Source organism: Polyodon spathula, chromosome 15 (assembly GCF_017654505.1).
Source record: "Polyodon spathula isolate WHYD16114869_AA chromosome 15, ASM1765450v1, whole genome shotgun sequence".
Classification (NCBI taxonomy): Eukaryota; Metazoa; Chordata; class Actinopteri; order Acipenseriformes; family Polyodontidae; genus Polyodon; species Polyodon spathula.
In genome coordinates, this window is record NC_054548.1 from 14279854 (window position 1) to 14296048 (window position 16195).

Sequence of the window (16195 nt, forward strand, 5' to 3'; positions counted from 1 at the left end):
TTTGAAAGACACTCAGGTTTGTCCCCAGAAAACACAGGAAGTACTTTGCAAAACTCATCAGCCAATCAACATCCAGCTAAAGTGAGCATTAATACACGGTAGATACCTGCTGGAACATCAACACCTCACCACATCACCTGCGAATCAAATTTTAAATCAATCCGCGCAAGTACTAACCTTTCCATTTTGACTTGCTGTATCTAAGCTTAGTTCACATCTATTGTACAGCAAATAGTAAACAAAGAAATAATTGGTGCAAATGTATTATTATTATTCTTCTTATTATTATTCTTATTATTAATTTCTCAGCAGACGTCCTTACCCAGGGCAACTTACAGTTGTATACAAAAAAAATACATATCAATAATTACAGTACAATTAAGAGCAAGGTACAAAATACAATGACTTCAGTCCAAATACCAAACACAGTATGGTTTGATATTGGGGCAGTTCAAGAGTAGATAACAGTGCTGATAGTTACATCAGGTAGTTATTATCCATCAAAACCAGCCAATCAATAATTGGCACTGAGAAAAGCAATCAATCCTGTACTCCCAACTGCCGAATCAGCCAATCACTGCCTGTCAGCTTGGCTGGAGCTCAGCATTTTTCAACAGCAACAAACCGAGGCATGGACAATTCAGTAATATTCCTCCGTTCTGATATCTGGCACTGTTCAGGTAAACGATAAGCAGTGTGTGAACTTGGCTTTATATACATTTTTGGGACTACTTTCCCAGTAGAAGGGTACCCGACCAATCATCACAAGTTCAAGGTAATAGCGATAGCGCCCTCTTGATGAAGGCTCTACCATATGGTAGTTAGCCTTGACTTTCGTTAGAGCCCCCAGCTAGGTATAACTCCAGGGATGGTCAACTACCATGCGGTACAGTCTTCATCAATGGGCCCTATCGCTTAAATACAGTCAGCGCTCGTCTATATACGACATTCAGATACACGTCAGTCACTTTTTACCGTCCTTGATTTAAGAAACAAATCAATTCCTATATATGTGTGTGTGTGTGTGTGTGTGTGTGTGTGTGTGTGTGTGTAACAAATTAATGCACTTACCCGTCACACATGATTTTCCAACTCTGCCACTATTTTTCTGATACAAAGCCCATCTGTTCAATGTTAGAATTTATTTGATTATCCGTCACAGCCCGCATTTTATATTGTTTTGTTTTTCTTGCATGTGTAAATCAGTCTGTCTTATTGTGCAGTTACACAGCTCTTCCTCCAGTTTCACCTGATGAAAATTCAGCAACAACAAAGCGGACGAGAGCTACTGTAATGTAATACAGTTAATCATTAAGCAGTTTTAGATACTGTAATATATATATATGTATTTAAATCTGTGATCTTTAGTTACTTTTGTGCCTACTTATTTTAAAACACAGTCCTTTCAGCAATGTATTTTTGACATTGTATCTTTTTGTGATCTCTGAAAAATGGACAAGGGTTGGAACGGGCCAAAATGAAATAATCAGATATGTTTCACACTCTTTTAACCGTCACTGAAGTCAACATTTTCTAGAGTCAGATATGTGAGTGCTGACTGTATGTTCATACCAGTACCTCCAGAACTCTATGCAATATTCATTTTCTCCACTATTTCAGTTAAAAGATTTTTGTTCAAGTCACTTGTAACTGTAACAGATTACTTTTAAAAAATAACTTCCCCAACACTGTCCATAACGCTACAATATATTTTACTAACATACTACACGGTCACAATTACATCACCACAGTTCTGGATAACAGCATCCTTACCGGATCTTCTTTTTTCTTCAAGTAACTTGTAACTGTAAAAGCTTTCTGTTCAAGTCGCTTTTTGTTCAAGTAACTTGCATTGTAACACATTACTTTTTAAAAATAACTTTCTCAACACTGTCCATAAGCATCCAATATTCTACTAACGTACTGCACGACCACAATTACATCTCCCCTGTATCTGCTCCACAGCATGCTTACCGTATCCTCTTCTCTTCCCGTTTTCTTAGGTTTTCATCTTTCTCCAGGACTCCGAGAATTATCTCCTTCTCATTATCCAGGAGGAAAGACAGGTTGATGATCTCTGAGGTTTTAGCCATGTTTCTTTACTGTTTATCCAGATAATACAGCTCTCACAGTACACAGAGATGTCAGGGAATCAGAGAACCACAGGTGGATCCAACCAGGAGATACTAAAAGGAAGTCTGCGAAGTCACATTTTTTTAGTTACACGATTTTTTAAAAATCCTGAAATGTAGGGACTAGCTGCTTTGTCTTTGGCAGTGTAATCAGCATGGGGTACACAGTGTACAGGTATCTGCTCCTGGTCAGTGTATTTTAATCCAGTCTTTGGCTCTGCTTGCTGGCATCGTGCTCTAAAGCCTGCTCTCAAGCTGAGACGTGTGGTCAATCTTGGATCATCGGCAACTGTATTGACGAGAAGAAAAAGAATTAATGAAGTTAGTATTGATAATAACAATCCTTAATACATATATATATATATATATATACACATACATATACATATATACACATGTGTACATATACACATATATATATATATATACACACACACACACACCACATATATATATATATATATATGTGTGTGTGTGTGTGTGTGTGTGTGTGTGTATGTAACAAATCCATTATTTTTGGCAATAATTAATTGTTACACCTGCTTTTACTTCAGTTTCCAGATTAATAATAAACTCTTGCTGAGTCCTTTAACAAAAACGTTTACCCAAAGTGGTATTTCATTTTCACAGTTCCACAAATGGCTGGCATAAAGCCTGCGTTCCTTTGTTTCTCACTGTGCTATGTCAGAGTGCTCTCCTCACATGTAAATTGTGGAGGCAGCCTTTCATTCGTCGATGTACTGCACTGTACGGTACATGCATGAGGCACAATGCACTTGGATTTGGTAAAACAAGCAGAGCACACACAACCGCTAAAATGCCCCCAACTGAGTGATGAGGTGGAATGAAGACATTGAGGATAATGAGTCATGCATTGCATACAAATGAAATGCAATGACAACAATATCAGTAGATTTTGCTAATGTGTGGGAGTAGTTTATTCAATATATTATTTATTAATTTGTATTATTTTCCCCATTTACAATTCACTTCCACTTTAAATCTGTAAGTTACATGTATCTTTTTGCTTTTAACAGCACACCAAGACCAATCTCTTAAAACTGCAAGGAAATGTATTAAACACTTAAAAACTGATATATGTATAATATAAATAATTCATGTTGTTCATTCTAGAAGGAAAACAAGCAAAGCTTAGACATTTCCTGACCAAGACCAACTTTCCACTGCAGTCTCATTAATTCTTGCCTAAGTCATATTCTAGTTGACAACCTAATAATTAAAATATATTAATTTAAAAATAATCTGATTTTACAGTCTGGTCATATTTGAGACACTGCAGGCCTCAATTTGAGAAGGAATTAAAATGTCAAACTGAGGTAATTATTAACAGGAATGTGTTATGGCCATCTACAGTCATGTTGAGATGGGACATAGAAATTAACAGCTGTGTGATTTTGCAGTGAGTAATATCGAAGTAGAGAGAGTTGTTTAATAATGAAATCTACAGCTGCTCCATGCATTCAGACAGCACACCAACACTGATAAAAGGTTAGTTCTTTGACAATATAAACTTTACTCATTTGTTGTTTTTTGCATGTTTTACAAATTGAACACAATGGATCTTTTCATTCTTGGTGCAGTTCTGATTAAGAGCTTGAAGAAAAAACAAATTGCATTACCTAGCAAACTCACAGCAAAAACATGGAAATAAAAGCTTCCACAAATGCATGCCAGATTCATGGAATAGCCAGGCAAACAGTGTGCTTTTCAGGTAACATAATGTATCTGGGGCCTGCAGCCCATCATGTCACACGCTGCTACCAAATGACCTATTTTTTAATTGCCAAACCAGTGAAGGCAGACAGTATTTGTATTTAATGATCAGAATAGAGGCCATAAGGGTCAGACGTGAGTCATTCTTTACAAATGTTCCACCATCTACAGCTCAACCCAGGTAGATTTCATGTGGTACAGTTTGTATACTGTACAGGTTGGCTGAGTTTTTTGTTTTTATTGCTGGTATAACACTACTAACATAATAACAATTGTAACATATTAACATACCAACATGTTATCATACTAACACACTTGTTAACAGTGTCTATTGATTTTGTGGATTCTGCTGCTGTAGTGACTTACTAAATCCAAAGCACAACGGGGATTAAGTCTTACAGATAATGAAGGAGCAAGATTTTTAAAGTAGGTATTTGTGTGTATGATGGAGACAGAATGATTCCCGATCTGTGAGGGCGCTGTGTAAAAGGAACAGAGTGCCCTGGACTGGATGGCCAGACAATTCATTCCCAGGGTTAGACGGAAGTCGGCTATATAGAAAGGGGGCGGAACTACGGTACACTAAATCATCGACCCGGAAGGGAAACGATGTGGCAGTCATTAACCAAGGGGTCACGAATGACAGTACATTGCAATGGACAGTAGGTGTTAAGGCGAATAGAGCAGTCATCTTTTCAAATTCCTTATCAGGATTACAGGCGATTAAGAGGGGAGGGGAGAGGGACAGAAGTTTTGGAATATTTCTTATTCAAGATTCATAACGGTGGTATATAGTTATATATATATATTTTTTAAATCAATGACACTTACACCCGCACACAATAAAAGGATGGCTTGATATTGTGAACGGGTTGAACAGTACAATTAATGACACTACGTCACTATAGCACTCACTGTGGACTTGTGATTGTGTTTGTGTTACGTGTGGGTGCTAAAGATCGGGACTATTATTACAGGACCAACCCATGGATTAAACACTGCTGTATTGCCTGTTCTCATTATTGTCTACTGGTCTTGTGTCATCAGACCATTGGAATATACAAATAAAAAAACATTGCACCTGGATTATCGTTACCTGTCTGCTTATTGAGCACCGTAGCATTCCTGCACCTGCACACCGTTAACCACATTGTCACAGTGTGGCATCTACTATGTGCTAAAAGCTGGTTCGAGTAAAATAGAAAGAAAAAACAATATACTGTAATGGGGAAATTAAAGCAAAAGAACACTCAAAAATAGAACAGTTTATTTTTTGTGCTGTTATCTAAGGCAAAAAGTGCCACTTTGAGAATTCTTTCATACTTGTGTTAAGGTTGAATAACAGAGCAGATGAATACCTCTCTTTCTGTACTACACAGTAATTCATTATATAAGTCCTCAGGCTTTCATCTTTATCTTGTTTAAGTTTCGTTGCAGATCAACGGGTGAGCACTAGAACAAAGCTGATCTTACAAAAAAAGATTTACTTTCCATGAAATTTATTAGTTTCTTCTAGGTGTGGTCCTGTGGTTGGTGGAGACAACTAGAAGCCAGTGGAGTCTGGATTTAATTAAGAATATTACATTTACAAATGCTTTTTTTTTGCTGTCATATCTCATTGAAAAAACTAAATTCTGCCTCAGGAAGATTCAACATTTCTCACACACATTACATTTAACACATGCATTCTAAGCTCAGGTTTAATCGAATTTCAAATGAGTTAATTGGAAAGATGGCTGTATCTCCCAGTAATGCTGATAAGTATAAAACAGATTGTTGCCTCTCTGTACAGAGCTGTATTGTAAAGTCAGTTGCTTTGGTGACCAAGTTCCATGTCCCTACCACACTCAAAGTCTCATTAATGTACTATTAACACATCTACTGTAGGTTTAACACGTGGTGGATGTTTTATAAACTTGAAACCAGTTTGTTACAGTTCACAAGGAAGTGAAGTACAGGAAGTGCTGTATAGTTACAGTACCCAACATTGTTCTTTGCATGTTGCTACATCAAGTGGAGTCATCAATAGCTTTAATTTGTGGGATTGTCAAAAGTGGACCTAACTGGCCTCTGGTACTCTGTCAGTATAACAATTATGTGAGAGGTGTACAATAGTAGACTCGACCAGTTAAGGCACATTTTTTTGTATTAGCCTCCAGAGCCGAAAGAAACAAAACAAAACAACAGAATGTTTTTGACACACAAAGCCTTCAGCTTCTACCTCCCCCTTCTGTGGAGGTTAAACAGTGATGTGCTGTGCAGTGCGCAGTATCAGAAAAATAAAGTTCATAGGGGCCACTCATGAAGCCTGTATCACATGGTCAATTAACAATAAGAGTTCTATGATGCTGAATGAATGAGGCCTCAAACACACAGCTTGCACTAACCGTAGGCAAACGTTTTGGCTAGTGGCTATATGAATGTGCCGCAGCTAAAATGTGACCAGGGTGTAGTCCAGAACAGTTTTCTTTTGTTCCCCTCATCCTCTTGCTTATGAAAATGTATGGTGTTTGACATTAATACAATATCAATTTTAGTACCATACAGGATTCAAGTCATTCGCAAATTAAAACTTGTTTGTGGTAGCATTTTAGAATGTCAGTGGTTTATTTGTCTGTGTTCTTTTTGTTCAGTTTCAAGGTTCTCTCTCATGAGATATTTTATAAGCAGCTTGCATAATTTAAACTTAATTGATCCCCAGGTCTCACTGATTATTCAAACTAAATTAATCAAATTAGTCTGCTATGATTGCATAAGCTTATGTGGCCTTTTTCAGATAACAGGAAAAAACTCTTTTCTGATTAATACCCTATTCACACTGCACGATTATAATGTTGTGAAACATGACTGTGAATGAACTGATTGGCAATCACATGGGTTTATTTAGGTGGTGTATGTAGGGTATATATTGTGTTGAAAATGCCCCTACATTTAAGTAAAATGTCTCAGTTAAAGAGGGAACATAAACAGACACGTAATGTGATTTAGCAGAATGAATTAAAAAAAAGAATCACTTCTGTACCTTATAAAATTAGGTCATGCCTTATCATCACAGTACTTTGGCAATTTAAAAGTTAGCAATTATATTAAAAAAGGTATGTTCCTGATTAAATACTAGAAATGTGTGTTTCCTTGTGTGGTAACTAATTACATTAAGGAATTGTAAATTACATTTCCTGTACTGTATGTTTGCTAACTCTTGAATGCAAAAGATTCAAATGAAACGCAAAAACTAGAGAATTACACACAGAGATCTCCTGCAATACTGTACCTGTCTGGAAAGCCAGAAATGCAACTCATTCACCTAAAATGATATATTGTACCCCTTTTATACCACCCATATCGAAATGATCTATCTAAATTAGTAAACACATTTCTAAACCCATGTTTTTCAACTGATAAAAACCGATGGCACCATTTAAATATTAAAAATAAGGTAAAATCTGAAATTAAGAGAGAAATCACTGAATTAGATGCCAGGTTTTTACAAAGCCCCCTTCTTTAAATGGTTTAAATAGAGGTGGTATATATAGCAGGTCAACTAAATAGTTATTTTAAAAATGTAAGTTTTTTTCCTGAATTAACAGAGAATGAAGATGTTTTTTTGTTTTTTTTCAACTCCTACTATGGCAAGCACCGTAAGGTTCTGAAAGCATCTGACTAATGTTCTCTGTTACCTTTGTTATCACCTGACAGCAGAGATGACAACAGCTCTGGTGCAAAGGTTCAAGTTCAGGTTCTACTCTTGGTAACCACATTTAAAAAAGAGAGATTCCATTAGTGCTCTTCTGTCATTACATATTGGCTGACAGGAACCCTGTTGAAGACAGCATGCCTTTGTGAAGCAGGCTCTCAGATGGCTTGCATGTTGCTGTTATCAGAGGGCATCATCACTTTCAGTGTAAGCGCTCCTGTTACATGACTTGCAGCATGGACAATATGGAAATCTTCACCTTTTCATATGCAGCAACTGAATGTCACTTATTATAATTTTTATTATTTCTGCTGCCCTTTTGCCAGAACACATTAAAAATGAACGTGTATATCAGATACTATAGTAAACCTAGTACTGGCTATAACCCAATACTGGCTATTATAATGTCTTAGATTTCCTTCTAAATTAGGCATGAAATCCCTACCTCAATACCGTTCTTAGTTTAAACCAAACCACAACCACAAGCACACCAACTACATTATGAAACATGAACAAACTAAAAAGAAAAGAAATATATGAACCAAACAAAAGTGACAGTAATTGCCTGCTGAAATGTGTTTAAAATGTGTTAAGAGTAAACTCTTACCTGGCTGAAATAATGTCTTTTCAATTGAAGGACCCTGCTGTGAGACAAAATGTGATCCCGAAGTCAGGTGTCCCTGATCCTGACAAACCTGTCTAGGCACAGTCGTCAGCAGTGGAATGCACGCACACACGCACACCCAGGTGATTAATACTGTATGTTTAAAACTCCCCTACGCTGTCTACAAGCCTGGCAACGCCTTTAAAGTTCAGCAAAGGCTTTCTCGCTCTCTTCCAGTAAACTGCAGGTATGCAAATGCGCAGCAGAACAGTACACCATGTGCTGTGCTGTACACAGTGCTGTAGGGTATATAGCTGTTTTGCTAGATTTTACAGGTCAATACACAAGACCATCACTATCGGATGTGCATTAACACATTAACACACAGGTAATGTATCAAAGGGTCAAAATATATGAACTACATGTGTATAAATTATGAAATCTCTAAGGAGAAACTCCCTCTCCCTAATTAATTGTGTGTAAAAGCTTGCTCCAGTGCAATTAAAGCACAAAGAAAAACAAAATCTATTGCAGAACAGTAGGAACATATTTTTTAAAACCATATCCATTCTCTTACAGATCTTATTTAATTGAATATGTATAATTTAAAGTCTGTTTAATAAATGCAGTAAAATACAATGGCCAAATTGACAGAGTTTGGGTTTAATTCTTATCATCTTTACCTTACTAATACAACTTACTTACTAATACAAGACAAGGCATTTCTTCCTCTTCACAACAGGTCCCAACAGTTTTAAAGTATGATTAAAATCACCCAAATTAATATTTAATTATTGTCAATATGATCAGATCTTCATTGTTAAAATTAATCTAATTGCAACATATTTAAAGAAGGGTTCAAATCCAGGCTAGCCTAAAAAGAGCTGATAGATGTATGTGTCTTAGCCTCCTGTTTTTTTTTTTTAATATTATTAAATGGATTTTCTCAAAGCTACATTATTTTATGTATCCACATGCTGTAGCCTTGTCACAGTGAATATTCAACCCCTGTGGGGATGGTAGCACATTCACTTAGTAGTAGTGTATGAGGTTATGGAGATATGAGAATATGTTTAATAATTCAAAATACCGTAGTAGTCTTCAGCATAGTTAGAAATGATGTAATTGATATACGATAAACTAAACGATAACTTGAGTTTGGAGTAACAGACTGACCATGGAATGTACAAGGATATAACTGCTTTGTTAAAACAAGGAAACCTCTTGGAGTATTGGCTTACATAAATGGAGCTGAGAAAAAGGCGTTTCTTATACAGTGTATACATACGATATGATAATCTAGCTAAATAATCCAAGCTATTTTAAGGGTGCTCTACACTGAAATGTTGTGGTGAATGTTACTGAAAGTAATCATGAATGGTTTTGAGTCCCTCAGCAGCGCTCTGAATAGGATCGTATGGTTTATCAATGAAACACATAGGAAACACAAACAGGAACATATTTACTTGGAGAGAAGCTGCTGATCTTATTTAAGGGAACAATCACATTCATCCTCTGCACAATTTCTACTTCTCAGTTATTCATTTTTTTTTTTTTAACTGTACAGTGGAAACCAAATTGTCAGGTGGCTAAATGTCTCTGGTACATTGCTTATCCTACAATTGCATGCATGGCTAACGAACGTGTTTCATTAGGAACTGCAAAGACAAATATTGCTTGGTCCAACATGTGGAATTCTGGAGAAAGGCAAACTCATATATTACTTCATTGCATGCAATATGAGTCATCACTGCAGCTATTGGTTTAACCCTTCATTGCACTGTGCCAATTAGGCTTTAGTATATTTTAGGTTAGTAAATATTAAAGTGTTTATAAGACATATTTTTTTATATATTTTTATTTACTCACAATACAGCTACAGCCAAAATGTTAGCATCACACTATAGAATTAACAAATGTTGCTTCTTAAAGTCGAATGCAACCTGCTGAACAATGTTACATTAGCATACTGAATTACATACCGCTTTGTAGTTTTCCATATTCTTAAAAATAACTGACAAAAAATGAAAACCGTGCCATTGCAAAATCCAACATGAAATAATGTATTACTACAGTCAGCGCCACCTTATCGGGACACTGATAATTGGGATTTCTGCTTAAATGGGATAAAACTCTGGGAGACGGTTCTTCCCATCTATTTACATTTAATTGGGATACAGTATTTTCAAATGGTGGACGGAGATCACTCACAGCGCAGGCTGCAGTCAGTACGTGATCACGCTATGACTTGCGTAATTTATGTAATCCACTCTTGAAGGAGCTGGAGTCACCTGTGGTTTCTCACGCTGCTGCTGCAAAGAAATTTGCCGTGTCAACACCACAGGTGCCTCACCTTATGATAAGGTGTGATTTCATTCTTTTTCATTTCATGCAGAAACAAAAAACAACGGTTCATTTTGTTAAGGAATAAAAAAATACATTGAATCGTATTTTAAATTAGGTATTTAAACATATTGTGATTTTCTTTTCTTTTTCTTTTCTTTTCATTAAGAACCGAAAAGGTGCGTCTAAGGTCTTCTCAAATGCCTCTCGTTTAAATGGAACAGCCGCTTATTCGGGATGTTTTTCCTTTCTCGAGGCATCCCGATAGAGCAGCGCTGACTGTATTACGGCTTCCGGTAGACTTTTGCAATATCATTTGGTAGTTTCTTTGATTACGCGATGTCAAATAAAAGATCTAAATTATGTTTGTATAGTCTTTTTTTTTTTTAATGTGGTCTCAATCCTACAATTCTAGGTGGTGCAACAACTTTGGCCATAGCTGTACAGTACTACTTTCTGACTGTCATTATATCAATACATTCACAGTCAGAAACAATACTTAGTATTTCTATAGTTTTACCTTAGAATTGTGATTGAGTGGTTTGAAGTTATGAATGTTTTGGAAGCAAGTGCAATGAATAGTGGATGATGTTTGTGAAATGAGACCTGGCTGTGAAATAGTTGAGTCGAAATACATAATTCTGCTCCCCCGAAAGTGGCCTCTATCAGCCCGATGACATGGGACACTTTACAGTTAAGAGAATACCCAGAGCACCAAGTCTATTCAGAGCGCTTTGGTTGTAAGGCTTGGCTCTGTAAAATATTGCCATCTGCACAACGCTGCAATATCAGCAGGCCATTTGAAAAAAAAGGAATTTGCTTGTCTCACTATCTTAGCAGTATTACCCCAGGGGTGAAACAGTTTCATTATCATTTCAATATATATTCCATCCCTGCTAGTATGCATCACACAGAATATCTCATGATTTCATGAATACAACTGAAGCCATTTGTTTTGAATATTAATAAACATGAATTTAAGGATGAATGAAATTTACATTTTGTTAATGTGGTCCACATTAGAGGGGGTCTTTGTAAAATGGAAAATTCCACAGAAACAAACATTTGAGCAATATTTTGGTTACTTGACACCAGTCTGAAATATTACAGTTATCTTCACCAATGTATTCTTCCTGTTTAAATTCACTTAGTGTAGAATTTTCTCTTCAGTCATTACATCCTGGCGACTTTTAACATCATATTCAAAGAACCTCTGTGGTCTCAAATGAGCTCTAAAAAATGTATTCTCCCCGAGTGTAGCTGGTATAGTGGATGTAAAAACCACCATGTTTGTTCTACAGTATGCAGCATTTCTTTCTGATGTATTTCTTGCCTACTGTACAGTAGGAGCAGAGTGTTTCAGGGGGACCTGTGAACCCAAACAAGAAGGACATGAAATTAGTTACGATGACTGTAACAGGGGAGAGCTGTACTGGCTATCAGGCGCATGCATGATCCTGCAGAGGGCGGTCAGAAGCCCACCTGTCGCTCAGACCTCTGTGATTGGTGGGGGGGCGGGTCTTGGGTGAATGGTCCAACCCATAAAAATGACGATCAGAATACAATCCGGCAGAAGCTCTGGTGGGAGAATTTGAATAAGCAGGGTGAAGGAAACCATAGGGGCCGGTCGTCCAGGGTTACTGCAGGCATGCCATCTGCCATTCTCATTGATTTCAATAACCAAGGCATCATTTATACCATGTTAAGCACGTTGTATATTTCGGGCAAACTCAGCTGTTTGGACCTCGTTATGTGCCATTCACATAGATTTAAATAACAGACACACTGCTTATACTGTAGTAGTCACTCTTACTAATCCACCAATCAGCTGTTTTCACATCATTACCTTGCCATTCACATTCGCAGTAAAAGCTTGACAGATCAATCAATCAGCTGTTTGCACCTTGTTACTGAGGATTACCCCTGTACTGTACCTTGGCTATTTAAACCCTGTACGCAGTGTTGGTTGGATCTTAAATGAAAACTCCTGAGTTATTTATTTGAAATCAAAGTTTTGTTTTACTTTTTAGATATGTCCCATTCGTCTGCAGATTGAAGGTGACAATCCTTTCTGTATCACTCCTTGAACGGTTCTGATGCTTCACTCTTTTCTGTTTGACTCAACCCCATAATTGCGTCTAATTCTGTCAAGCTATACTGCATTTGTACACTGTTTGTATTTCAATTCAAACAGTTTCCCCTCCAGGTCAGGCGCTCACAACAAGAAGGCGTTAAAATGATTGTATACAATAACCAGGAGCAAGCCTGCCAAATTCTTCAAACACTTCCACTGACTGCTAATGCTGTATATAGCATATTCCAAAGAATGAATATATTAAATAAACAAGATGGGGGTACAGTACCTGTACACACACACACACACACACACACACACACCTGCACATACACATCCTATTCAAAGTAAAGACATCAATATGTAATGTACAATTTCCTGTACAATGAATGTCACACAAAGCACTTTGGTCTATTAACAAGCAGCAGCATTTTAGGGTCCATTTTAAATGCAAAAAGAGGCAAGTTAATGCCATAAAGTACTGTATTCCAATCCACAGTCTATTTTAATAGAGCACTTAGGTGTTCTGTTCTATGATGAACTGGTTGATAATTGCCATAGAACAGGGCTGAAGGGACTGAAAACATTGAACTGACAACAATGACATAAAAACAATTACTGTATAAACCTCCAACCTCAAATAACCAGGCTCCTAGTACAGCGGTACTGTCCAAGAGGTAGAAGTCCTCTGAAGCTAACAAGACTTTAAATCAATTTCAAGTGATCCAGTCCAATATATAAACTAAAAACACATTTTAAAAAATGTCTTCACAGAGAGAAACATCTATAAACATTTGGTTTGTAATAGTATTACTATCCTCCTTAGCAATCAGTACCTGGAGATAATGAACTTTGTCTTTCACCTTAGGGACACTTAACTCTCACGTGTCACCTAGCAGGAAATATGTCAGACAGGAATGCTTAGTAGAAACCTCAGAACATTCATCCACCAATCAAAGAAGCTCTATTCCAGACACTACCAAATGGGGCAGTAGATGCATAAGGGGCAGTCTGACAGATTATTGAGAAAGGATCACAAATGGAAAAAATAAGTCTTCATCACAGCTACCTTGCTTTGTTAAGGAAGAAAAGTTACCAATATAGACTATCCTTATCCAAATATAATACTGTACACATGCACGAGTATAGATTGGGTGTGTCACCTACAGTTCTGATTACATGCAAAACCTCCCTCTGTACATAATATAATGTTCCCAGCTGCTCCTCCTAAAATTTTACACTGCAGTATATTACTTTCTCCCGAGTGGCGCATCAGTAAAGGTGCTCCGTGTGGAGTGTAGGATGAGCCCTATAAGTTGGAGATCGCAAGTTCCTGGCTATGTCACAGTTCGAATCCAGGCTATGTCACAGCCGACCGTGACCGGGAATTCCTAGGGGGCGGCGCACAATAGGTTGGCAGGGGAATCAACGGCTCACCGCGCTTCAGCGACCCCTATGGCCGATAGGGCACCTGTGGTTCTTCAGTGGAGCCGCGAGAGCTGTGTTCTCCTCCAGCACTATGGGTCTGGTGACATCACTGTGGATCCGCAGGAAGAAAGATGAGGGATTGGCTGCAGGACGCGTGCTCCAGCTGCCGTTTCCCCGAGTCGGCGGGTGGGTGGGGGGATGGGGGTATAGGGGTCGCGAGCGGCGAGCCGAGGATACAGATAATAATTGGGCATACCAGGGTAAAAAATTGCCGACTACCAAAAAAATAAAAAATCCACACTACTTACACCAAAGCTTATCATTAAGTCTTTGTAGTTTCATATTGCATATATCATTTCATAATATGACTCATTGTATGTGCTTCAGTGGGACAAGTGCCTGCTGGCTACAGTAAACTACTGTACTCAGACTCCTTGAACAGATTTCTCTTGAACAGCTACCTGAAGCTGCTGTCAGATGGAAGCTAACAGTGCATGAAATGCATACCTGCATGCCTCCCTGAGGGATCTAAGTCAATGTACTGGTAATTGGACTGCCACCTTGAGACACAAGAGTTGTTTTTTATCTATAAGTCTGGTACAGAACTGGGTCTAAGAACTCACTGACACATTATATTTTCTAAGAAACATTTCTAGGAAATGTTCTTCCCAAATTATGTAAGAGACAGAAATACTGTTACATGGGAAACTAAATCCTGTTCTCCTGTAATAACAGGACAGTGTGGAAAGCGCTAATTTACTCGAGGACACAGATTTCTCTGATTGTACCCTTATAGTTATCACTTGAGCACTGCTAAAAAAAAAAAAAAAAAAGGGGTCAGTTTATCTTAAAAAAAAACAACTTAGATATCTTTATTTATCCAAGTGTTGAAAGATATCTCGTTGAATAACTTCACCAAAAACAGAGTGAAGTTATTCATGTTATATAAATAGAATGAAAGATGCACAAATGCTATGTTAATTTGTGGAGTACTCTAAACAGTATCATCTAATGAACAGTGAATACGTGAGTCCAATATCTCTGTACCAGTTACAGAGGGTACCTTTCTGTTTAAATGTGCTTTGAAATTACTTCACACCAATGCATATTGTGCAAGGTTAAATACACAGAATATGTATGTATGATCACTGACTTGTTCCGACTAACTGTATTATTCATTTGTTTTCGATGTATGTAGCTATAATAATGCTGAATCACTGTTTCAGTTAATAGTGTCAGCATCTGACTCACCAGCAGTGAATGTTGCTGCAGGGTTAGCCCTCTTATAAATCTCTTCTGAACACATCATTGATTTTGTTTTGCCTGGGTAGGTTTTAGTGTCAGTTTTCCAAATGTTTAATTATTTTCCTGTTTTAATTTATAGGTATACATAATGTTATTTTCAAAACACACCTTTCATTCTTTGTTTCTATGTTTTTTGTAGTGCAGGATAGCTGAAGATGGCGTGAATAACGTGGCGTGGATCCCTGTGCGTATCTTTGTGTTTCATGTCGTCTGTTATATGTGTATATAGTGGTGTACGGGATATAAATGGGTCTGTGTAGCATGAGTGATTTAAAATATATAGTTGTATTTAGGCACGGGGATTGCACAATCACTTCACGTGCAGATAAAGTGTGTAATAGTATGTGAGCACGGGGAATGCCCAAATTAGTTCACGTGACATTCAGAGGAGTCTGGTTAAAGCACTGGAGTGAGAAGAGAGCCATCTGAAGATCAATACAGTCATTGACCTCATTAGAGGGAAAGACTGCTGCATCTACTTCATCGCCCTTAATAACAGAGGGGGAGGTATTTGTGAGGTGCTATAAAAATGAGACTTCTTCACAAGTATCTATACAACAAGCAATAGTGCTAAATCCACAAACCACCACTGTATAGCCCTTTGTGTTTACCAAGATAAGAAAATCCAATATAATACAACCTTGATTACTGCCACCCTGATTATCTACCACTGTGATCTGAACAGCCCCTAAGTAATATGTCTCACTGTGTGCAGATCGCTTCTGTCCTGCTGTCATAGAAAACGTGTTATTCCACCCTCAATCTCCGGTATTTAGCAGAACAGTGCAGCACTAGATGCTGTGCATTTAAAGATAAAGGCGTTGAATTATATATTTTTAGGAGGTGTTCTGATTGGGAAAATCATGTAAACAATTTCAGTT

At 37.5% G+C, this 16195-nt stretch overlaps 1 protein-coding gene across 2 annotated transcripts in view; it reads right to left on the bottom strand.

Moving 5' to 3' along the window:
- LOC121327872 (synaptotagmin-like protein 5) overlaps positions 1 to 16195 on the bottom strand; it is a 73587-nt gene that overhangs the window by 27138 nt on the left and 30254 nt on the right. Inside the window, exons 1-2 of one of the 2 annotated variants that reach the window (XM_041272164.1) lie at positions 8168 to 8288; positions 1975 to 2421 (exon numbers count right to left, since the gene is read on the bottom strand). In XM_041272164.1, coding sequence (XP_041128098.1) covers positions 1975 to 2093 — 119 coding nt within the window. In that variant the 5' untranslated portion in view covers positions 2094 to 2421; positions 8168 to 8288. Of the gene's footprint in view, positions 1 to 1974; positions 2422 to 8167; positions 8289 to 16195 lie in introns of those variants that run through there. The other variant, XM_041272165.1, reaches the window with a different exon arrangement.